This window comes from Seriola aureovittata, chromosome 15 (assembly GCF_021018895.1).
Source record: "Seriola aureovittata isolate HTS-2021-v1 ecotype China chromosome 15, ASM2101889v1, whole genome shotgun sequence".
NCBI classification, from domain to species: domain Eukaryota; kingdom Metazoa; phylum Chordata; class Actinopteri; order Carangiformes; family Carangidae; genus Seriola; species Seriola aureovittata.
The window spans coordinates 17,551,817-17,577,868 of NC_079378.1; the positions used below are offsets into that span (position 1 = coordinate 17,551,817).

Sequence of the window (26,052 nt, forward strand, 5' to 3'; positions counted from 1 at the left end):
ATGGATCCTTCCTCCAGGGGGATGCTGCTGTAAGACCTCGACAAATGATCGTTCACTCCTATTGTCAGGTGAGCTCCTGGCCTCCCCGCTTCGTGTCGCGTAGATGGTACAGTCCACATGCAGTTCGGAGTTGTTGCTGAGGAGGTTCCTCTGTTCCGCACATACCGTTAAACTGGCATGCAGCCTACGCCTGGATTCTGTAGCAGCAGGCTACACTGCTTTTCATAATGTTACCGTCTTCTTACCGGAGCTACCTCGGGCAGCAGAGCAAGGTCGCGCTATTACACCTTTTGTGCAGTATTACAGGTGAGCCCTAAATTTTGTATGGTAGTTTTATTTGTTCTACTAACGCCACACAGAAGTTTTGAGAGGGAGCCGACTGCCTCGCGCATCGTGCAGAAATCCCAGTGAAAACTGGCGACCACCGCGTGATTTGACTGGGAATTATTTGAAGTTTCAAGTCTAGCAAGTTTAGCAGGTGTCATTTCAAGACTGAAGGAAACTTGGTTACAAGTTCACTTCAACAGAGGTAGCTAGCCAGCGCCACCGCCGCGGATGATGGTGCGACGAGGCTGCCATAGAAACAGTCCATAGAAACCGCTGAGGAGCACAGGCAATGATACTCAGTTATAAATATACTCAACCTACACTTGGGTCATTGCAGATTCAGTGGCAGCCATATTAGCTCCAGAAACATTTTCAGTTAAAGTAACATTTTTGTAAAACTGTTGGGGAACTTACATTTGTGTCAGAGACGACAATGCTAAGTGTCAGCCCCTCCTAGGTCGGGATGAGGGTCAGTTACCATGTGCCTGCAGAGGAGCCCCAGCTCATTATGGTTTAATTAAGGGGTGGGCAATTACTAACTCCTCCCTGAAAAACTCTTCACTGACCTGGTGGCCAATGCTGTAGTCCTGCTGTATTAACCACAAAAAATTCAAAAAACAAGTAAACTACAGTGTAGCTTTACTTTCAAGCAATGCATGGGTGAGTGAAAAATTCTGATAAATCACTGTTGGAATATATGTGTAATGACAAGCTTTTATCAAGTGTGACTCATGATACCAAAATAAATTTTTTGTGAAAATTCACCAAATTTAAAGTTTGCTGTTCCCAAGGATAATCAGTAGTTTAGTGTTCCGCCTTTGCAGCCATGCTCAACCCTAGCTGAGTCATGAGTGAATCAGGCCTGAAGATCTGTTTCTCTCCCACACTTTTTCTCTCACCATATCTGTAGATAAGAAAGGATCCCCCCTAATATGCTGACTGAGCATCTCTCTGTATAATGCAGTTCAATGCAACACCATCACAAACTGCATCCATAATTCCATACAGGTTAGAGTTAACTTTTGTCTCACAATTACATTTTTAGTAAATTTGACAAATTGAATATTTGTTGCAGTGCTATTCTCTCAAAATGTTTTATCTTCATATCTTTATAAAGGTATATTTATATTTTTATTTACATCTATATGTAGGATGAGTGTGTGTGGTGGGGGGGGGGCAGTTCAAACCATTGAATGTTACAAACATTAGCAGCTATGTTGAGACCTTAAAAAGTGAAAGACTAAATAATTGCAAACCTTTCATCAAAAACTGATGATGCCACTGTTTTATGTTTTAGAACGGCTCCCATGCACTTAAGCCTCTTCTCAGCAGTAGACTAGTGCTCCTAGAGCTGGACAGTGTGCACAGAGGAAAATTTCTGGGCTACTATACTTGGATGGAACTCATAGAGAAATCCCTAACTCTTTGATTTAAGACTTGACTTGAGACACAAGTAAAATGATCCAGAGACCCTGTACCACATTATTAATTTAGTGCATATCCTTTCATTATGTCATGCTATTACCAGGATCCTAAAGTCCACCCCATTAACAGACTATTTACCTTCTTCAGAGAGTTCAAGTTAAGGAGGAAAGACAGGTGTCCATTTCACTAGCTTCAGTTTTAGTGTGCTGTACATGTCAATGAGGGGTTTGACCTTGTGCCTTTGTTGAATGTAGAGTAGATTTGCGTCTTCTTATAGCTAATTAAGTATGGGCCTTAAAGGGGAACAAACATTGTATGTTTCATTAAAGCCACATTGATCATATTTCTGGCCAGGAGGGGGCAGAAAAACACCAAAACGAATGAGAGTATAGAGAGACATATCGCCAGTTTGTGAAGTTGGTTTAGCTAACATGTTAGCAAACAATCGCCTGCTGTCACATCCAGCAGACTTGGGAGTCATGCCATTAATGAGAACAACTCCTATACGAGCATTTAGAAACTGTTCGTACCTTAAAACAAGAACAACTAGTTAATACAGGCTGAAAAACTTTACACATCTGCAGAATTTGAAGTTAATTCTCCATTATTTTGGCACTCTTTTTTTAAATTATCATATTATTTTTATAATAATACCAACAATATTTATGCTTATTGATTAATTAACAAACACCATTAAACACTTGCTAAGTCAATTGCATTTGGATATTTACATCAACCTTGTGATTGTACGTCTTTGCAGTATGAAGTAGATCAGAAGAGGCAAATAAAATAGATCCACTCAGCAAAACTTTGCTCCACAGCGCCAGTAGTGGTGAGAAACCTAACAGTGCCTAAGTTTGTACCTACTGAATAATGCTATCTGATCGACAACTCATCAGAAACAAGAAGCCAGAATGTGTATGTGAATGATTTCAGTGCAAAAAGTTGATATGAAGGCCCGATAAGATCAGTCTGTCAAATGACCATTCAATCCCTCCCTGTCCGGCTCTGCACAGCTGGCTTTGCCACCTCCATCCTAACACCATCCCTATCTATGTTCTGATTTCCACTTTTAACAAGAAATGCTGCCCTCTGGCAAGACACACATATTAATACACTTGCTGCCACATAAGTGGTGCATGTGAAGGTAATATTGACTAAAGTGAGAATGAGCAGCAGTGTCCGCAGGGAGAAATGTGTCCTTGATGCCAGGATATCTATAATCTGTTTTCTACACTGTGTGTGTGTGTGTGTGTGTGTGTATGTGACACATTGTGTCGCATTTGCAAACCAAGCTAAAAGTGTTTACACTAGCTGCTTCTCTTTGAGGATATATGGATAGCAAAAACTTACAGCGGTTTCTTTTCTTTGTCTTTGAAGGCACAAGACGAAGAGAGAGAACGCCGTTATTGCTATATCAAGATATGCTGCATAGATCAGATAGACTTTGCCCTTATTCTCATCACTTTTTTATTTTGAGTTGAAGAAACGAGGGCACACTTATGTAAGGTCCTCCTCATGTCGCCAGTAAAAATTTAATACAGTCGCTATACCTTTAACATTACATATACAGTACAGGGAAAATGCTGTTTTACTGTTAACTGTGCTATTATTCTTGCCATCAACCCTTATCATTGTACCTAACATATACAGTGAGTTGTAAATTCTGCTTGAGCAAAACGCTCACTCCCAGTGTATTGTACAGTGGTTACCATCTGGATTGAGGTGTGGCATTTTGCACATTTTAAATTAACGTAAAATTTTTGTTAAGCAAATAGTATGCAATGTATAAAAGTTTGAATCTTTTACTGTGTGTTTATTCATTAAATATTTTCCAAAAATGGGGCATTTGTGCTGACATGCACAGACTGTGCAATTTAGTACCAGTTTATTTAAAGTGCTTTCAGCTCTCTGCCTCCTTATTTGATCACCTGACTTTATCCCTTGTATGGAGGATACTGTTTGGGGCTGACTTGCTAATTAACTCCACCAACTGAGCCAATAGTAAACATTAGCTTGGGGGTATCCCTTTATATGCAGAACAGCTTCACTCCTCCTCGGAGGAAGTTGTGAGCCATGCGTAGTGTGAAATTTAGGATATGGGAGTAATCAGGAAGGGAAGCTCTTCAACTGGTGGTTCATTCACCACCCATTCTGTTAGTCTTGGACTATTTTTTGGTTGTCAAAACTATACACACGCCTATAACATTTTGACAGTGAATTGACATCAAAATCACCTTTCCCTCTATTATAGTGCAATCTATTCATCATATGCATCATAATATCATTGGTTGCATTGTGTTGATATTGTAAGTTAACAGAATACCTTTTGATTAATCATTTAAAGTAGATCCAGATTGGTCCAGACACCAGAAGGTGTAGTCTTGTCTTAGTTTGGTTTGACAGGGAGATCTGCCTCAGATAGCAGCTGCTACCGCTCTGCAAACAACTTAACTGCAATGAGGCACTTCCAGTAATGTCTAAGTGAAAGCGTTATTATTTTGTGATGCAGGCAATAACTCAAAGCAAATTCACAGGATATCCTTTCACATTTTTTTTATGTCTTAAAACAATAGTCAAGTGCCATGTGTACACTGAAACTTATTTTTGCTTGCTGTAATGTGAATAGACAGGCCATTAAAAGATCCCTTCCTTACATGTTTCTAATAGAAATGATATTGGGCAAAATCCACACTTCTGTGTAACACAAAGTTTATTTGAAGCCAATAAAAGGCTTCAGCAGTCTGAGTTAGTCAAATCAAAGTTAGTGTTTTTAGTACAGTATTCCCTCTTTATGTTTCTTTTGTGCTGAGGGATGACAAAACAAAGTCGAGATTTCCTACTAAAAAGAATTTGGAGGATACTCACTTAACTTGTCTAACTCAGACTGCTAAACTCTCATACAAGTTTCAGCTAGAGTTTTGGACTGCATTTTAGCACAGAACGAGGGCTGTGGATTTTGTCCCAATCACTTAAATTTGAAGTGTATTAGTGGCAAGTATGAAAAGAATGAATGATCACAGGCAGAAAAATTCATGGTACATATGGGCATCTGACTAGACCTAAAAGAAATGTAAACCTATCCTTTAATGCAGAGTAAATCTATGGGCCATGGGTTAACTTTTTAGCTGATTTACAAAACTCTGTGTCTGCATTGTTCTAAATAGCACATAAAATCAGGATTACAGCCTCCATAGCTGAACATGTCCCTGCAGTTGCACTGATATCTACTTCTCTTTCTCTCTCTCTATGTGCAACACGATGACTCATGATGACTACTCTGCCAAAAATATGCTATCAAGATTAATATCCTCAATTAAACATTTGTCGTGTATTTTAAATATTTATTTACAGCCCCATCTGGGCCAACAATAAAACATGTTAAATCATTTGCTGTGTCAATCATTAAATTTTACAAGTGAATTGATAAATATTTCAAATATAATCTACCATATTTATTCCCAGATTTGGCAAATGAGTTCCACTGTAATTGGTTTAGCTGTCACACTAATCTGGATTTCTTATTATCATTCTTCTTGTCATTGTCTGGAAGCTGTAATAACTAACTGTGCAATTAACCTTTGAATCTTAACATTGATGAAAACTGGAGAAAACTAAAAAGTAAAAGTAAAAATAAGTTCAAAAAATCACTTCAATGGCAGTACAGTTAAATAGATAAATAACAAATATATTTAAAAACAGGCTTTTGTTCTTCATATTTTAGGGGTAGGGGATTTTCTTTCTACAGTATTAATATTTGAGGACATGGCCTTTTAGAGGGTGATTGGCCAGAGACAGAGCTGTTTTTGGCAAAACAACAATAGAATACTTGAAGTCAGTTGCCAAGCAGCACAGCAGGTTTTGATTTATGATGATGTCTTCCTGCTGGCAGCTTGTTGCAATTAGTGATCTGGTTGAAGGCTTTGGCAGTCTAGCGGTGTTATATTTTCTTTTCTAAATCAGTAACTTAATTCCTCTGTTTTTTGTTTGCCGGAATCCTGGTGATACATTTCCTCTCACTTGTGTTCCATATGTGACTTTGCTCTTGCCTCTTCTCACTCAGCCCTCTTTTTCTTCTCTCAGCGATGATGTCATCCTCATGTTAGCATATCTCTTCCCCTCTTTTTTTTTTCTGCCGGTCGCAGTCTATTCTCTTCATATCCCTTTGACTTTCTTCAACACGATGCTGAGATCCTGCTTTCAAGACTTGCCACATTTCTGACAAGCGCAGGTGACAGAGTGTATGGGTTGGTTATATTTGGACAAAGGACATACAGACAGCCTGCTTTTGATTCTTGAATTCAGGTCAGGAGGAGGAAAGCTTAAGAGACAAAACAAATTCATCAATGGAATAGTCAGTCACACAGTCAGCTGTGCATTATTTGTTCATAAAGCCCAACGCCTTCTGTGGTGGTATCAAGCTCTGAGTCTAGGCTGATACCCACAGATGTCAGATGCTACTGAATGTGTACAGATATGAAATATTTTTTAAAGACTGACATCAGACGCAAGATCAGAAATATACTTCACTCACTGCTGCTGTCATGGTACTCTTGATTTTTCACTCAGTGATTGCCCATTCTGATAATCCCATCTGGCATTTTTAAATGGAAAATGAAATAATTAATCTGTATGTCTATGAAATGCCAAAAAAAATTTCTGTTGCAAGTTCTAGGAGTCCTAAGTGACATCTTTACATGTCTTTAATACGACCAGTCCAACATTTTCAAATATGCTGGGTTTTTTTTATTACATTAAACTGACTGTTAACTGAATATCAAATGCATTTTGTCAAGAAAATAATTGGTAGATTTATCAGTAATGAAAATAATTGTTAGTTGCAGCCCTGGCTTGAACCAGAAAGTGTGCCATTTTTGCTTGATTAAACAACTGTAACAATTAATTGCTTATCAAAACTATAACAGATTAATTTTCTGTCAATCGACTTTCAGTTAAAAAAATACACACAAGTTGTAATTTATTTATTTTCATAAGTTCACAGAATTGGTTTTGGTTTCAAAAGCCTTTCCCCATTTTCAAGGATAAAAGTGTTCCTTCATTGCTCAGTATTTGATAAAAGGTTTGCAATTATTTAGACTTTCAATTTTTATGGTCTTTACATAGCTACCGTTTGTAACATTCAATAGTTTTATGTTTTTTTTGTCAGGTGGTTGGATGGATTCCTCATATTGAAGGATAAACTCTGGATGTGTATAAATGAACAGCTACAGTGTTAATTGGGCTGAAGGGAATATGCTCCACAAGAAGTGTCCATAGTACATTTTAGAGATGTTTTGATAATCAAAAGTGCAGTAGAAGTGCTTTAATTTCCAGCTGTTTTGCATAATGATGTCAAATCATCCTAAGCGTTTGCAAATGAACATGATTGCATGTGACTACAGTCCTGTTTTTTTATGTGTTTTTGACAGGTGTGTGGTGCAGTCAGGTGGTGGTGCCTCAGAGGGTGAGCGCTGTGCTGGGGAAGAATGTGACATTGGAGTGTAGGGTGGAGGTGGGCGCAAACCTTACTCTTACTCAGAGTTCCTGGGAGCGCCGTCTACCTACAGGCTCTGTCACAGTGGCTGTCTACAACCCAAGGTTTGGCATCTCCATCCCTCCGGAGTTTGGCCACCGCTTGTATTTTCGCTCACCCTCCTCTGATGATGCCACCATCATTCTGGAGAACGTGGGCTTTGCTGATGTTGGCATCTATACCTGCAAGGTCGCTACGTTTCCCCTGGGAAACAATCAAGCTTCCACCACTGTCAGTGTGCTTGGTAAGTATGTATATTTACCTGTGTAATATTGAATATTTATCAAAATATAGATAAAATGTGAATGTACTGTATGTCTTCCGTGACTGTAAATTGAATATCTTTGATTGTTGGTTGGTCAAAACAAGCCATTTGAAGGCATAATCTTGGCTCTGGGAAATTGTGATTGGCATTTTTCTTTTTCTTTTTTGGATACTGACACTATAATGTTTTTCTTGTAACTGGATTCCAACAGATCTGGATCAGGGAGTGATTTCTATTAGTTGCCAGATTGTTAGGGCTGGACATTATGTTGAAATCAATATCATAGTACTGGTAACAATATATTTTCAGATCAGTGGCATAAAATCCAGAGATATTTCCAGGTATTTGGAGGGAGAACAATGAGTGTTTAAGCATTAGAAAACATTGATTTAGTCTGTGTCTATTCCTTCTTTTAAAGGGCATGTTCATCATTTTAGAGCAATAGCAGGTTCCAATCATGTGTTTTCAATTGGCTGATGGGACTACCCTTTGCATGTATGTGTGTACTCACTCAGTCTGATCACAGGGGCTAATGCTAATGATGGGTTGGAGTCGGTTCTAGTGGAATGACAGAGGTGAAGAAAATGGAGTTATTGATTTTTTATTTAATAAAAAAAAAAAAAAAAACTCAAACGTCTTTAAATTCTAAAGCATTTTTCCCTCCATATGTTTTCTCGCTCTCACAGTGGAGCCAAAGGTCTACGTGTCTGCAGGTTCAACTGCCCTGATCGATGGTGGCAACGAAACTGTGGTAGCCATCTGTATTGCTGAGCGGGCCCGGCCGCCTGCTGAGGTGTCCTGGGAGTCCAACCTTTTTGGGCAGTCAGAAGTGCAGCTATTTGACGAAGTCAACGGCACGACCAGCACACAAGTGCGCTACCTCTGGCAGCCCACACGCCACGTCCAAGGCCACACACTCACCTGTGTGGTCCGCCACCCAGCTCTGCAGGGCGACTTCAGGATCCCTTACCAGCTCAATGTGCAGTGTGGGTGCCTTTTATAAGTGGCTATGTGGGGCAAGATATTAACAGCTGAAAGAGAGACTTATAGTGAATATGTTGATCAATATTGATTCTTTCCTGCAGTAAGGCTTTCAGTTGACACATCAGTGAAATAAGCACTTGTAATAACATTTTTGGAAAAGGTCAGTTTTTAAAATAAGCATGCAGGCATAAAATTAGTAGATTATAGAGTGCTGTACAGTCTACAGTCTAAAATGGAGTGGATTGAGGTCCAAGCCTAGTTGTCATTTAATGAGAACAAATACAGCAGTTATTTCTTTGCTCCCTTTCTTTTCTTTCCTTAAACATTTAAACATTGTATTTACCAGAAAGAACAGGAAGAAGTGTTAAAAGCAAAGGTATTTGGTTTCCAACAACAGACAATTGATAATCCTTGGCCTTGTCAGTGTTGACATTTGATTTATTTGAAGCACGTCAACAATATTTCACTTTCAAAACAGCTGAATTAACAGAGATGAAATCAAGAACAAAGAAGCCACACAGGTTCCTTACAGGTGTTAATTATGGTTTAAGAAAGACTGTTCTTGATTTCTGATTTTTTTTTTTCAAAGTCTGAAGGCTTTTCTGTGTAAGCACATGTTCGTGTGCCCCTAAACAACAACAGTGAAAATGTTTTCTGTCAGTAAGCCCCCATAGATAGATAGAGGAGTACATACCTGTACTTTGTGGGGCACATAATGGGTCTCTGTATGAGCTACAAATAGACTGAGAGGGGTAAAATGACTTCCTTGAAAATCTTTTTTTGGTTGACAGAATGCATTTACTTTGGTCTGACTTACTGTTTGTGAAAGATGGCACAACAAACGTTCCAAGCATAGTCTGCATTCTGTAGTAAAGTAGCTTTCTATGAACACATGGCAGCTAACAGAGGATATAAATGGCTGAGCAAACCCCAAACAAGTATCCGTACTATATCACAGCAGAACTATTTTTAAAGTATAAAAATTCAGTGTGTGCAGTTGAACAGTTTACTAAGGTTGTTTGTTAGGTCTCTGGTTAGGTTGAAATGATTTCTCATTATTTATTTTTGTTTTCTATCTTTAGTTGCTCCTGATATTTCGGTTGTGGGCTATGATGGAGATTGGTATGTGGGTCGGGAAAATGTTCAAATGACTTGCAAAGCCAACGCAAACCCACCAGCTCATCACTTCAGATGGATCAGGTGTGTATATCTGTGTATGACATTTTCCCTTTCTCTTCTGAGCTTTTACTGGCTACTGAAGGTTAAAGAGAAGATCGACAACTGAAGAGTAATGTTGTATTTTCTTTAAAACCTTCCAGATATTTGTTGTAGGTGTGTCTTTGTGTGTCTAAATGGTTTTGTCTCTTGTGTACCACAGATTGGACAGTGAAATGCCAAAAGGGGTTGAAATAATGAACAGCACTTTGCTCTTCCTGCGTCCCCTCCAGCGAAATGACTCTGGAGTTTACAGGTGTGAGGTTGCCAATGACATCAACCTCCGCAGTCGGGATGTGCGCATTCTCATACAAGGTGAGCAGAGTATGCACACCAGAACACAGCTGACTCCTATTGCTGTATCTTCCCTTAGGAAGTGTGTGCATGCACATCATAGAGGGTATCACTGCCTGTGACATTGTCCTTCAAGCTGAAATGTGACACTGTATCACTCTCATCAATTCTGTACTTACTGACAGTCTATAAAGCAATCACCCATGGTACAGTGTGTTGGCACTGATATTAGGTTCAGTCTTAATTGCATGCTGATTAGCTTTGATTAACATTAGGTCTCCAGATGTTCAAAGGGGAAGTTTCTGGGCGAAACAGCTGCAAATATTTAAGGTCTATTCAGACCACAGTGCACTGCCTCTGCTCTGTCCTCTTGGCTTGGCATCTAAGTGTGTGATCTCTCTCTGTTGTGTATGATGAGCATGTTCTTCTGGTTTCATAGGATCCGTCTTGTCTGTGGAGACTCTCTCCCTGAATGATGTTCTGATTATGATGTGATTTTCTTTTATATTTCTCTCGCTTCCTTTCTGTGTTTCTTTTATTTCTGCATGTGTCAGTGCAGTAAGAGGCAAAACCCTGCAGCTTGACTGTGAGATGATGTCCCAGATTCATAAAACATTAAGTACTTCTTCTCCACTCCTATTTATTATTTATCATCCATATTTCATTTTCCTTTGAGAGGACCTGTACGGGCATGAATAAGCTTATACGTGTTGGTGTACCCACGGTCATGTGTGTTGCTGTCGGTGTGCTCATATATGTCAGTTCACTGCCTCTGCATGGAGCTGGACGATTGATATACTTAGAGACTACAAACCTTTGGGTTCATGTTTCTCATCTCTCAGATGTGAATCTTTTCCTCACATCTGGCCTGGCACCAAGGTTACAGCGGCAGAGCAATTTAGCAGCACCATTAAAGCTTTTAGACAGAGATTCTTTCCATTTCTTTAGCTCCTGCTGAATATGGCTTTTGGCTTTTCTGTTTTGTGGACATCACCCCTAATCCAGTTAATTTTAGGCTTAGAGATAAGGTGGCAATGTATCGTTATACTTGCAAAATAGGGTCTTAAATGTATATTTGCAATGCAATTTAAGCATGCAATGTACAAAATGATTTGGTTATGCACTCCTATGAAAGTTGGTAACACCGACATAGTCAGGAAGTTTAGGGATATCCCTGATAACATTTGGTGTTTCTTCAAGTCCCATCGTTAATTAACCTCATTAAGTCACACATTTTCTCTCTACATGTAAAAATAACTCTGTGACTTAATAGTTTACAATTCGCATTCAACCCATTGGTACTTTGAGACTGTCGTTTGTGGTCTTAAAAATTACAAAATTTCGATGTAGTTGAATCAACACCTCTTTGTGTCAGTGTCAACAACAAATAAAACTTGAATGACATTTCACAAAGGTAATATTGCAGTTCCACTATTGAGCTAGAACGGTGTACCCGGAACCGCTAAACAGCTGCTGCAATATAACCAAATGGTGCCTTTGTCCGCTTCAAAGTATGTCCACTTAAAGTGCTTGTTTTTGCCACTGATAGGTTCAGATTGTTATTGTAAGTGTCTGAAAACATTAAAGATCCTTTTTGTTTATGTGGAAGCAACTGTTATGTCACTCTGTCCAAAGCCATTACATCGCTCTTTTCAAAGCCGCCAGCAACCATCCCCACCTCTTGGCAAGTAACCATGTTCAGCGGCAGAGAAGACTTACATATAGCTCCTTTTAAAGTAGTTTACTGTGAGAAAAACCAAAAGAAATACAAGAGGATTTCATTGATTTTGTACAATATATTCTGTTTAGTCTTTGATTTCCTCAGTGGCCTTTGGTTTGCTCTTACTTTTCCTCAAAATCTCCAGAGATGTATTGTCTTTAAATGTATTCATGTCAAATAAAGAAAACTGACAGCAAAATGGTGCTCAAACACCCGAAACTGTACTCAAATAAGATTTTGTTAGCAAGACTAAAAATGCTGATGCAGAATAACAGTCTATGAAAGCTTTGTAAAGATTTCTTACATGTTAATTGTTAATTTGTTAACTGAAGACAACATGTCCTGCTTTGACCAAAGTAAAACAATATGTATGCATTTTAATTTCAGATTTAAAGGGATGGAGAAAACTCATTAGAGACATTTCAGAGCTGTAAATACTGTGACTGGTAGCTATTATCTTAGGGTTAGAGTTTGAAAAACACTGCCGGTGTTGCAGTGCTGTTTATTTTATTAAAAATTGAACCATTGCTGCTCAAACCCTTGTGACAAACTTTCTAATTTATCCATCATCTAATATATCCGCTGTGTAAACGGATTTGACCAAATTCTAGATTTTTATACTTTACTTACATCATTGGTAGTGCAAACTTGAGACTGGTGCGAGCATGTTCTGCATAGTTTTGTATATGTGGTAGTTTATTTAATGTTTTCGTCAACCTATCCCTTCTTAGTAAATGCTGATGTAGTTGGCATTGACATTATCTGCTTCTTTGTCTGTTCATTTGTCCCCTTCACCCTCTACTCCCTTCTCACCCTCCTTCCGTTCATTAGATCCTCCCACCATGCCTTCCACCATTACTGCTCCTGTCCTAACTGGCTCTGCCTCCTCCACCTTAGTGGATGATAAGGGTCATGTCCTCCTCAGCTCCCCCACACTTGAAGCCCTACCTGAGAGTAATCTTGGTTCCATAGTGGGTGGGGCTGTGGGTGGGGCCTTGTTCCTTCTGCTGCTGCTGTCTCTGGTTGGTGTGTGTTACCTACGGAAACAGCAGACCTTCCACGGGAACTACTACACCAAGCAGTACCTGGGCCCCAGTGACTTCCAAAAAGCCCCCACACAGCATGAGCTCCACCCTACCAAAGCCGGCAGCAGCTCCTACCATCAAGACCACGACCGAGAGGAGTGGGGCGACCGCCAGCTCAAAGAAGAGCGTGACCGCCGTCACCATAGCAACTATAACGGAGAGGAGTATCCCTCTAATGGCTACACTAGGGCAATGAGGGAGAGCAGTCACCACAGCCATCAGCCGAATCACCACCGTGAACACACACAGTATTCTAGTCCACGGCAGGCCAGATACCCTCATTCACCGAAACCACAGGGAAACGGCTCCCCCTATCTGTCAGATGACTGCTACGATAGTGGGCCAGACGGTGACTATGTCTCTCACACAGACGGCTCAGTCATCTCACGTAGGGAGTGGTACGTTTGACAAGCTACCTGGTTCTGCAGGAGCAGAAGAACAACAGTAATCGGAGAGTTTCCTTTATTAAATGAGGAAGCAACACAATTTTTCTGTTCTGTATGCACATGCACACTTCTACTAATCTCAGTTCTGTAATTCCCTTGTTTTTCAAGCGTCCTGGTTGACACTTGATGTTTATTTTCTTCATGGGGGACAGACTGTGGACTGCACAGCCACTTTGACAGTCAACATCTACATGCCTACAGAAGTGGGCATGTCAATAGTTTGTGTGTGTAGAGACTAAAAGATCATGATGTATGTGCTGTCTCTGCCTTACTACACGGACTGCCAATTTATTTAGCATTACTAATGTCTTTGAGTTGAATGGAAGCCCTGGGGGCTTGGAGATCACATATGGGTGGAAGAAAGTTTTTTTGTTTGTTTCTACAGAATCAGCCCTCTTAAGCTATGTGACACTTGCTTATTTGTATTTGTATGTGTTGATATTGATGACACTGATCTGTTTAAAAGACCTGAATATGATCAGCTGATACTCAAGAATAGTACAGGACCTAGGTTGGAAATAAATCCATGAAATTCAGTTGGTCACAGGTCCTTTTCTGAAAACCCAGTAGGATATAACAGAGCTGTTACAGGCTCAAGGATTTGTCTCCCTGAGAAATCAATATTTCCTCCGTGATTAGTGACCTCTCCACATTCATGGTCATACAAAGTATTGCACTGCCTCTTGCCAAACTTAATAACGGGCAAACAGATCATCAAACCATTTGTTCTCTACAATAAAGTCTGCCTTTGATTGGAGACTTTTGAGCTTGAGGAGTTGACCACTGATGTCTTAGCAGTGTCCTTTAAAACTGGTGTCCTACTGCATGTCCTCAGCTCGTCTTATATCCTCAGGAGGGAGGGCTGGAGAAAGGGTGAGCAGGGAAGCCTGCATGCAGGAGGTACAAGCCACTGTAACAACAGACAGGTTTGCCATACAGTCATGCTTTGATATGCAAATTTGCCACAACATTCTGCCATCCAACGCAAGTTAAAAGAAGTTGGAAAACTATCGCTTAAACTTTTTTGAACATTTGTGAGTTATTGATTTTTTTTTTTTTTTTTTCAGGTTAGTTGTCCTTTTCAGTTAGCCACACACACACTGTCCTGTTGTCTCTCAGATGATGACAATGGACGTGTATAAGAATTTGCACTCTAGCATCAAACCAAGGCTCTTGGAAATTCAACAGTGCTATGAGCAGGGGCATTGTTTAAAGTAGGCTACAGTATGGCAGCCACCATGCACTGGCCTCCTAGTCACAAAGTACTTTGTCACACAAAGAAACCATTCAAGAGTGCAGCCAGTACACTCCATGGTCTAATTTCACTATTCCGAGTAATCTGTAGGAACAAGAAACAGTTACAATCTGAGGCATTAATAGGCTTATTGGGTCTTATCCATGTGTGCAACTGCACACTAATCATGCTAACCAGTTATTTTTAACTGAAGCATTTATGTTATTACCTGTACTATCACAGTAAAATATACATTATGTAGGCAAATCAGGTCTTTTGTGATGGATATGCTGTCACCGTCACCTGTGGTTATCAAAACTTCCACTCAGCCTTTTATCCACAGCCCAGTGCTGACTCACCAGAAGGGACAGACAATATTTTGTTGCACTGATCATTAAATCTTCAACTTTTGATTATCTTTAAGTAGCTGCAAAATTATACACCCAAAAAAAATAGTTCTCAGCCTGGATTTACAATTAAATCTGTATTCAGTTGTAACCAGCTGCATGTTATTGCCAGTCAAGATGCTCAGACCTTGCAGGTGACTGAACTGAGGCGAAAATGTTTTACACGTCAGTGTCACTGGGCTATGGAGCACCATCAGTTCAGAAGTCAAACGTATATAACGCTATTATGGATTTAAAGTTAAATTTCAGTTTTTGTATTTGATCAGGTACACAGATAAAACCTAAAGTATTTCAACACATGCGCCTGTTCACCAGACTGCATGAGGATATCAAACAGTTTATTTCATGTACACTAGTGTTTGTGAATACATGCCAACTTAAGTAGTATGGTCACCTTTACAATATTTGCTGCTAGATGCCAAATATTTGTTTAACTTGTATGTATAAATATGATGACAGTGTCTCACATAAGTATTACTGACTAGCTAGCAACTGATTATTAGCTTATATAAATGACTAACGTATCACTGTTGTATACAGGGTCTGTAGCCTGAAATAGAAATGAAAAGATGCTTTAAGGCCACTTTAATATTACAGTAAGAGTTGTTCAAATGGGAATGAGTTATATTGTTATGAACCTGCACTAATTATTTGTCAGGGTATGAATTTTGTGGCGTGAATAGGCAGCGACTCTCATAGTGAGATTTAAAAATGTGCCACTGTAACTTGGAAGCAGAGAATGTGACCTCTTTACTGCAGTTCATGTCGTTTCAAGTGTTGTTTCAGATGTTGTGCAGTACAAGGGGACTAATTTATTCCATCTAAACTTCTCAGTCCAATAACGACCTTCAGTTTCAGTTCACTCCAGGTACATAAACATAATTCCTCACTTACCACTAGTGCTATACAGAAAGGTTTGGTTCAATGTTCCTAGGTTTTCAGATTTCCTTCTCAGATTTCTGCTGCAACATCTCTTGCCTAAATCACTCTGGATAATCTACACAACACATTGTCAAAAGTTTTCATATGGACTATTTCTTTGGTAGAAAAACCGTTAACAGTGTGGATCACCCAAAGTAACCAGGACAACATTTTTGTAAAGAGATGTTGCTGGTGAATTTCGAAATCTAATTTTCCAAGACTATGACACTATAACAAAATCCCATCCACCTTTATCATACTGTGGTAGTTTGAAACCTCAGAGACTCAAGTCTCAAAACCTGGGTTAATAAATGCAAAACTATCTGCATTGTTAGATAGTGCTATATGTAAATGACAAAATGTGTTTCTATGTAATTTAGGTGAATTGACCCTTTTAAATGGGAGTGTGCAAGATTAAGCGTACAGTTGGCAATTTGTGAACCACAGAACCTCATTTAGAAAAAATATGTTTTGGCGTGGGTGTGCTGCCGACACCTATTCTATCTGAATTTCACATAAATGTCAAGAATAACAGGAAGCACAGCTGTTTAACCTCTTCTCCTGTTTGTCTCTGTGCATTAAGACAGAAATTCCACTAATCAATATACTATTTTTGCTTGACTTGTCAGTTTGCAGCCCTTCACCTAGATTATTGAAGTTCTTTTGTACTGTGACATTTTGTATAGAGATCGATCAGTATCTTTACCTTGGGTTGAGAAATACAACTAGTGCCTTAGATACCTAGAAGAATAAATTCAAGTGTTTTCTTATTATTGTTTACTTATGGCTGTGACAACCTGATTTGTTGCTCTATGAGATTTATTTGTTACCTTTTTGTTCTGATTTTCACTGCTTACAGTGTGTTAAGAGGACTCTGTAGTGCCATATTCACTTCTCTGCCCTTGTCACTATGACAGTTAATGACGCAGTATATTTGCAAAACCTAGAGTCATTAAAACACACAAAAAGACGATGCTTGAATGAATTTTGATGTAAAATGAATTAAATCTCTACTTCGTAGGTATTTGTCAGGGGTTTATGTTTTTGTAGAATCACTGTTGCTCGAAGGACTGAAGAGTTCACTTCAGTTTCACATTATCAATTAAATATACCTTGTGGTCATGTTTGTTTTTGTATATACACGAGGAAATGTAAGTTTCTGGAAGAAAAAAATATTTATGTCAGTGACAACAGTGGAGCATTATTTTGTCCACCTTTTTGAGATACTTTAGTTCAATAAAGCACCTTAGCACCTGTGAGTAATTTTTTCTCTGGAGGTTTTTGAGCTTGCCATTACTCTCATACTGTTCAGTCTCAGCTTCTTTGTGCCTCTATAAATGACATCATCTCCAGCTCCCTAACGCATAATGCTGCATAACTGTCCCCCACCCTCCACTCCCCCAAATCCAGTACGCACGTGTGGGACGCCGTACATGACGCAATTCAAAATCATGTCTCTTCACTTCAGCTTATCTTCATGACTCTTGAATATCCAAGAATGCTGAAGGAGGTTTATTTATTGCCTTTGCCACTTGATTAAATACAATACTGCAATACTGAACTGTTCCTCACCAGTGGTATCTTTATAGTCGGGGGAGATTCAGCACCTTCTGCTCTTTCTGTGTCCTCTTCACCAGTCCTAGTTTCCTTTGTTTCAGGACAGAAAGGCCCTCACTCTCTCCTACAGCTCCTCTCCTTTGCAGTTTCAACCCCCCCCTTTCTCCAACTGTCTACCAGCTGGTAAAATTAAATGCTGAGTGTTTGTGTCTGGCCCAAAGTCCCCACTCTCCAGCCCATTGACTGTCCCCATGGCAACAAGCTCATCTGGAGCTGCTGATGGAGACTGTCTTCCTAGCTCTACCTGGCCACAGAGAGCGGGAGGGAGAGGAATGCTAGGGGCTGTGTGGAGCAAAGAGGTTAAATGTGCTGCTGTGAAAGGCAAGCCAGAAAGGGAGAATTAGCTACTGGAATTGAAAATGGCCCATTATGTCCTGCTGCACTGCAGAGAGCTCCTCGGGCTATAAGGACGTATCACGCCAATGTGACCTTGACACTGTTAAGCATGGACCCCAGGTCCTCATGACTGACACACTTCCCTCTGAAAGTCTTTATTTGAGCTGACCTCTCTGTCTTCTACAGATCTTATCATGGTCACCGCAGTTGTTGTCATTGTGACCTTGAAGCAGGGCATGCTCAGTCTGAAAATACATGATGGAGCAGCTCAGTAGCAGTAATGATGTCAGCCAGCAATGCTCCAATTTGTTTGAGACACTTGTGAAGAAGATCAGTGGATTTGCTTTTTGCCTGCAACACAACAGTTTCCAAGGATACTTTTCACAAAGGAATGAGCAAACGACTTAGGCAGTGTACAGGGATGCCGCCCCGGTTTTGAGAGAGACTTTGATATTAACTCCTGAGCAGAAGTGGGATCAAATTGTCACCATTGAGCTGAAAATCTAGAAATGACACACTGCCTACAGCTCTAATCCCCCCCCGGTGGGCTCTTTTGTCTGGGCAATAGTATGACCCTTGACCCTGCTCTTGCAGTTGTAGGATGGGGGGGGGGGATAGCCATGACTTGCTCCCACACTTCACTTCAGGCAACTGAGGTGCAGTGCTGTGTTTAATTCATGATGAGCACGTCTGCTACGTTGACCTCAATGAGCATTGGTATGCACCTCTCACAGCTGCGATGTGTGTGTGATAAAGTGCTGAAGTAGAAGAGACAGAGAGGCTGTTGCACTGGAGCCAGATCCCAGTGTCGGGACAGTTGATCCACCACTAACCACTAATCCAAGCCCCCTCCAGCATGGATGGTATTTGAACCAATGAAACGTTCAAATAGAAGAAAAATGTCAAAATAGAACATTCATGATATATTTATGTGTTTAATTGTCCCAAATAGTCTTATTTTTAGCTAAATGTCTTCTAAAAGCATGTAGGAAACACTGTGTGATTAATAATGTATTTGCCCTAGATGCACACCTCAGTTTTGACCATTCACAAGACTTTCATGTAATGAACATATCAAGTTATACTCCTGTACAATTAGACCTTATGAACTGCTGAAGGTGCTCCTTGCATATTGGGTTTAAAGGGCTTTTTATTTCTTGCCACATTATGAATGTCTTAGAAATTGTCTGTCATCTGGAAGTAAAGCAGGCAGCTTAATGCACTGCATTTTTAAAGGCATTTTGAGCAACTCAAGAGACTTTTGTCATAGAAAAGTCGAACGGTTATTAACTGTTAGAGGACAGAATGAAGGGAGAAGACTGGATAGAGGGAGGGGGAAAAGAAGGGGGAGAAGTGGCTTTCAGGGTCAAGCTCAGAAGTCCTAGCTTGTTCAATCTGCATCATAATTGAAATGTCATTTAGGATTCTTAGCACATTATTGATTTTATTTCCCCTACCTCAACAGTTAAATCAACTGGAATTGACCATTACACACTTTTTTTTCTCCGTCACCTTTTGTCCTCTGCTTCCTTCAGTGTCCCACAATCACAGTTTTACACATTACTGCTGATTGGCCAAAGCTCATTGTTCTGTGAGTTTAATGCATCTTAATCACAATTAATCCTAATCCCCTCAGCGGACAACATGGAGCATATGCAGCATATGGTCTCACAAAGCTAGTTCAACAGACATAACAACTCCACACACAAAACACAAAATAAAGATGGATGAAGGGATGGATGGATGGAGGTGAAGATGTTCAAATAAAGTGATTAAACAAAAATTTTTCAAAATGCATGACCTCCGACTGAATTTAGCCACCTATCTCATTTTTAAAAAAAAAATATATGGGATATGCGTTATTTCTTTCTTACCAAAAATTGGATTAGAAAATTGATACTAGTCGAATATATGTCTGTTAAACATGAGGCAACATTTTGCTTAGCATAACTTAGTTTAGTGTAAAGAATATAAGTAGGGGGAATCAGATTGCCTGGCTCTGACCAAAGGTAACAAAATCTGTCTACCTATTAAACAAGGTATATCATGTTCGTTTCATTTGTGCAGAAACTGAAGCGTGAAAAGTATAGTTTGTGGTTTTATAAACATTGTGTGTTCAACTATTTCTTGGTCAGCCGCAGCAAGGTTGCAGATTCTGAGCTGGTTTCAAACCAGCCAGTGTCAAACCAGTTATTCTGTCACCTATAAGGGAAGAAAATAATTGTAGTAGTAAGACCATGGTTAAAAACCTCTAGAGATGAATAAATGTCAATGTTATAATTTGTTAAGCCACTGTTTTATCGTGTGTGTGTGTGTGTGTGTGTGTAGGCTTAAAATGAGATTTTACCACTTAACATCAATGTGTCACACTGAGCTCCATATACAGTATATATATATATATATATATATATATATATATATATATATATATATATGTATAATATGTATGTTGATAATATATGATATACGAAGACAGTATACATCTTTATTTCCTTATTTGCAGAATTTTCATACATCATTAACATACAACATGTTTGTCTATTTTATCAGTTGTTTTTAAAAAAAAACAACAATTTGTCTGATGCTATTTTATAATGAAAAGCAGATATGTAAACGATTTTAATAGTACCCATTCATAGTTCAAATATTCAGCAGCTTTTATGATTGCGTGCGTGCGTGCGTGCGTGCGTGCGTGCGTGCGTTGCCCCACGTTTCCTGTGGATGTTTCAAACCTGGTCCTTCAGGACAGCAGACACATGATGACACTCAGACAGAAACATTATGAGCCTAGAAGGACTTTGACTCAGAGCAGTTTGCTCTCTTCAGAACAAAATGTGCTCCAGTAACAAAACTCATCTTGCAAGCTTAACATGTAAATTATCAAATCTAATATCAAACACCCTCAAAAATTTGAAAAAAAACAATCTTAATGTGTAACATTCAGATGCTTTTACTTCTTTGCCAGTAGATGGTGACATATCGATATTAAATGCTGTTGCTGTTACTGTCCTTGCCTCTAGAGGGCAACTGTGGATCTGAAACTGGTTGTACACAGCTGACACAGCATGTATCCTTTCTCAGCAAATAACCCATTTTTTAATATATGCCTGAATACCATCTCCGACTATGTTGACACAAAATCTACTTTACGCCTTTGAGTTTGATGGGTCTGTCCTTTGCTCTCTCTTGTTGATGTTATTGCGCTTGTGGTACTAAAAATCTCTCTCTACTCTGTCTCAGACCAGTCTCAAGCGGAGAGGTCAAACTCCATTGCTGTGGCCGGAGCTGTGATCGGTGCCGTCCTCGCTCTCTTCCTCATCGCCGTCTTCATCATTGTGATCCTCACTGCTCGCAAGGCCCCGCCTCCAGCCTTCACTGACAAAGTGTAAGTCTGACAAATAATTCATGCTGCAGAACATACTCGGCTGGTTAATTAATGAAACGATACCTCACGAGGTTGACTGAAGTCCATCAATGGGTTCAGGGAGTTGCTACTTACTCCTGTGGAGAGAGCTGCAGCGGTGCTCACCCTGGAGCAGGGAGGCTGTGGGACAAGATTGAGGGGTAGCAGATAATTGGTGTCTTGGCAGCGAGCCTTTGTCCTATATTGTTCCGTCTGTTCCTATAGCGCAGCAGCACTCGTGTAAATGTTAGAGCAAAGAGGAATAAATTTGAGGTTAAATTATTTACAGAAGAAGCTGGTTGACACTCTGCCAGAGTCTTTGTTTGTATGTATGTGTGTGTATGTGTGTGTGTGTGTGTGTGTGTGTGTGTGTGTGTATGTGTGTGTGTGTGTGTGTGTGTGTTTGTGTGTGCGTGCGTGTGATGTAAGAAGTACTCATGTTGTGGGGACCTAAATCTGTTTACACAGTCACATGATGGGGACTTGTCTTCCTTATGGGGACAAAAGCAAATCTCCATAACATGAATCATTTAATGTTTTAAAGTTAGGTTTAGGTTGGGTGAAAGGTTAGGCAGGTTGTAGTCATGGTTACAGTTAGAGGTTAGAGTAAGTCTCCAGGAAATGAATTTAAGTCATTGTAATGTCCTCTGAAGTCATGGAGAGAGAGAGACAGAGAGAGAGAGAGACAGAGAGAGAGAGAGAGAGAGTGTGTGTGTATGTGCGCGCAGTTTGCTCTTTGTTTTGTCTGTCTCTCTTGTGTCTATTCTAAATAAATGTGACAGATGGTAACTTACAGGACTGAACAGGATCTTTTATGTGCAGAGGGATGAAACCTAGAGGGTTTATTTTGATTGACTCTGCTTCTATTTAAGTCCACATGGCAACACAAATGTGTACTTTATATATCCAATATCTAATACTGCTCATCGACCTACTACCTCTTATGTACGTATCATTATTGTGAACCTCTGGACCATATCAACCCATATCTGTAAGGGTTGATCCCCTCATCCATCCTTGTTAGTGTGTCATTGTGCATGCTCACTCCAGGGAAGCGCAGCTATATGCATCAACTATATCTCAATGCAACTAATGGCTAAATAAATGTAAATCCCTAAATTCTAATTTTGTGTAAACTGCAAATATGTCAATGACAAGATACAGAATGTTTTAAATTTTTCATCCTAATTCTAGTGACTGTGCCCTCTTCAGGGAAATTTGAAAGACATTTTACTGTGAATGCTTCAGACTGAGTTTCAAACCGACTGATTATGTACAATGCTGGTGAAAATAGTCGACCTACAGTTACTGCTGATTGTCTGATCACAAGCAGAAAATTATAGTATTAATTGAGGGGAAAATACTTTTGTGCACAGGTGTGAGGCCTGCATCATAGTGCTGAAACTACAGGGCGGTGTATCTAGCCGTATGTTGGTCTGTGGTCAATGCCATGACAAACTTAGCATCTTAAGTGTGACCGTGGCTGGAAGTCCCAGTGGGATGATGGGGAGGGGGCAGACGGGTGGACGTAGGCCTTCATCAGACTCAGATGTGAGTGTAGGACAGCAGGTCACTGAGAGCTCTAACTGTAATCTCTGACCACTTCTCATCTGAAGTATGAAAGAGAAGCACAACATCAAGTGATATACAGTGTTAGAAAAATCAATGCCTGTCATGGCATCATTGTATGAATGGCCAAGGTCAGTTTCTAGGTCTCCGGCTTGGTAGTGGACAGGGATTTCAATAAAGGAGAGAATGACTCTGACCTCAGCGTCTTTCAGGGGTTTAGAGGAACAGTTGTCAAAAATCTTCAGATGTAGTATTATGTATGAAAGTCCATCACCCTTGTACACATGTTTTCAAATATTCTAAACCCTGCAGATTTAGGCATGATGCCATTAGTGTCACAGGATACCACTGCTTAAAGGCATACTCGGCTGATTCAGTATTGTATTTCCATAAAAGTTGGCGGACGTACAAGAGACAGATGATACAGCACTTTTATGTAATAAATTTGTTACAAATCTCCAAGGCCAACTCAAGATAACCTGGGTGACATCACTATGACATCATCAGGGTTATTTCATATCATCAGTTATCTCAGTTTTTAGAGAGCAGCATCTGACTCAAAAGGTGAACTTTTAAGTGTCTCCTCTTTAAATTTTATTCAGTTATTGGTTTTGTACCCAGCATAAACTATCACTAAATTAATCTGCTTCCTTTCAGGTGTCTGTGGAAGCTAAAATCTCTTGTCATTGTGATTTCTATTTTGCTCTCTCTCTTTCTCTGAAGGATTGACCTTCCTCCGACACACAAGCCGCCTCCTCCCTACACTGAGAGAGCACCGGCTGTTCCTCTGGGTGTCCACGCATCACAAGTGGCCTGGCTCTGTCAGGTAACCCCTCTTCTCTCCACCTCACTCCCACACCTTGTATCAGTATATTTCTGCATATCTGAATCATCATGTACTTACAACGCAAACAGTAACACTTGGTAAGCTAATGAGCACTGAGTCACAACAGGAAGTAATTAGGACATACTGACCGATGTCATCAGTTTTTATTAAGTAGGAGGCCTGATGGTTGTACTCCTTTAATATGTAAGATAATTTGAATTTAAATTTGTGTTCTCAGTTCAACCCCAGCTTTGATAAGCCTGTACTTTTTTTTTGTCTCACCCAGAAAGAAGCCTAAAGTAAAAACCTAGTAAACCTAGTAAACCTCACATTTTACATGACTTTCTGAGACTCTGACATAAAAAAAATCACATAAGAAGTTAAAACTATTTTGTGTTTTGTGACATTAAGAGCAGCAGCTGGATGTGAATGATATCACTCTGGCTTTGATGGGGTTTTTTTCACCTGCAGACTCGCAGGGCAGAGCGCAGGTACGAGCTGACTGATTGGCAGCACCCACCCAAATCAAGGCCGGGGCCGTCCGGAACACAAGACCCCACCCAGCAGCTGTCCCGCCTGGAGTGGGTGTGTCATCAGAGTGGGACAGACCGGGTGTACATCAACCACCGTGAACACTATGTGTAACAGGCATCCTGAACACAATCCACCAAGCAGCTGGCGGTCATCCACTCTGTCACCTGATTACCTGAGACATCAAAGGCTACGTCTCTCTTTGCAGGCAGTTTTTATACATTTGAACTTTTACTCCGTATTGTGAAAATGTTATGTCTGAAAGGAATAGTTCAACATTTTTGAGAAATACATGTATTTGCTTTCTTTCTGAGAGTTAGATGAGAAGATTAATCTGACATCTGTCTGTGAAATATGAAGCTACTGGTTAACTTAGCTTAGCACAAAGGCTAGAAACAGAGGGACTCAGCTACCCTGGCTCTGTCCAGTGGAGCCCAGCCAAGAAATAGTCCACAAACCACAAACCACTCTTTCTGTTTTTTTAGAGATTAAACAAAACAGAGCTTATCAAACTGTTTACTCCTGTATGCTAAGCTAAGATAATTAACTGCTTGCTGCAGCTAAAATGACTTGCACAAGCATTTCAATGGTATGAATCTTTTCTAACTCTCTGCAATGAAGCTAATAAGTGCATTTACCAAAATGTCAAAATATTCCTTATCTGATTTTCGTTTTGCAAATACTCTGTATTTATCAGTATTCAGTTTTTTGATATCACTTAGGATACAAAGATGAGGCTTTAGAAATCACATGAGCAAGAGAACAAAGCTCACATTAGGGTCATAGTTGTCCACCAAAATCTAACCACTATTATCTTTTTTCCCCTGTCAGAGAGGATACCACAAAGCATAAATTTGAGACTGTATTCTCAGGCATATCACTACGCCAAACCACATCAGATGCGAACTGCTGAGGTCCACTGAGACCAAATGTGCTAACTGCAACACAGACCATGAAGGGATTAATCAAGGTGTTTCTGTCCCAGGCCTGTGATTTGCTGTTGTAATGTTATGACACAATGCTTTCTAGCAGCAGAAACTGTAGATTTGTAAATGTGTAAATGTAGCCTCTGCGTCAGTATAATTATGCAGTCATAATCTACTAATCAGGGAAACAACAATGTAATGTAAGTAATGTAACATAACTGATGTCAGTGTTTTTATGTGTAATGTAGAAATATAAACTGAGGGAAATGTGGCTCCTGTAAAAAATACTGTGTCCGACTTTTATAGTGAAGATCTGGAGAACTAACTGTTATAAGTGCCATTTTGAGGGCATTCCCTCTAAATATATAGTATGCATGCTGTAGTGCTCTCATTTCTCCAATGTGGGTATATAGCCATGAGTTGTTGTCCTGATTGATTTATATATTAAATTGCAAGTGTATGTAAGTGACCTTACAATGAAAATCCATCATCTGTCCTCACTCTGAAACAACACAAAATCACATCCAAAGAATAACAAAAGAGGCTAAAAGAAAGAAAATCAGACCAAGCAATCTTTTAAACTGCTGTGTAAAATCAGATAGCTCTACATGAGGGTGTTCAATAGCCCTGTGAAAGTAAACAGTCTAAGAGACGAGAGCTCTGAGTCACCACATGTGGAAACAAGAGAAGAAGTCCTTGAAGATTTGAGAGATAGTTTGAATTGACGGATGGAGGGTTTTTGAGAAAATTTAATCTCAAGGTCACAGTCACTGTGATTCTCACAACAGGGAGAAAGAAAAGGTGTTTTTATTACCAGGAACATTGTGAGTAGATGCAGCAGTGTTTGTGTTGGAGTAGCCGAGGCTTGCGCAATATTAACATCACACTGATGGTGAAAATAATTGTCAGGATCCATTTATTTCTTCAGATCAGTCGGTGCTGTGGGCTTCTGCGCTTACTTAGTTAAGAAGGGTTGTAGCTGACACTT

At 39.8% G+C, this 26,052-nt stretch overlaps 1 protein-coding gene across 2 annotated transcripts; it reads left to right on the forward strand.

Annotated features, from left to right (window-relative positions):
- Positions 1 to 26,005, forward strand: nectin3b (nectin cell adhesion molecule 3b). 2 transcript variants are annotated; one of them, XM_056398005.1, is made up of 8 exons: positions 1 to 306; positions 7,182 to 7,529; positions 8,237 to 8,536; positions 9,617 to 9,734; positions 9,913 to 10,064; positions 21,050 to 21,194; positions 23,505 to 23,607; positions 24,079 to 26,005. In XM_056398005.1, exons 1-8 carry the CDS (start codon positions 228 to 230, stop codon positions 24,250 to 24,252), a joined length of 1,419 nt encoding a protein of 472 aa, XP_056253980.1. In that variant the 5' UTR covers positions 1 to 227; the 3' UTR covers positions 24,253 to 26,005. The 2 variants fall into 2 exon arrangements, with proteins under 2 accessions (XP_056253980.1, XP_056253979.1); XM_056398004.1 differs by lacking the exons at positions 21,050 to 21,194; positions 23,505 to 23,607; positions 24,079 to 26,005 and adding an exon at positions 12,595 to 17,208.
- Positions 26,006 to 26,052: the final 47 nt, after the last annotated feature.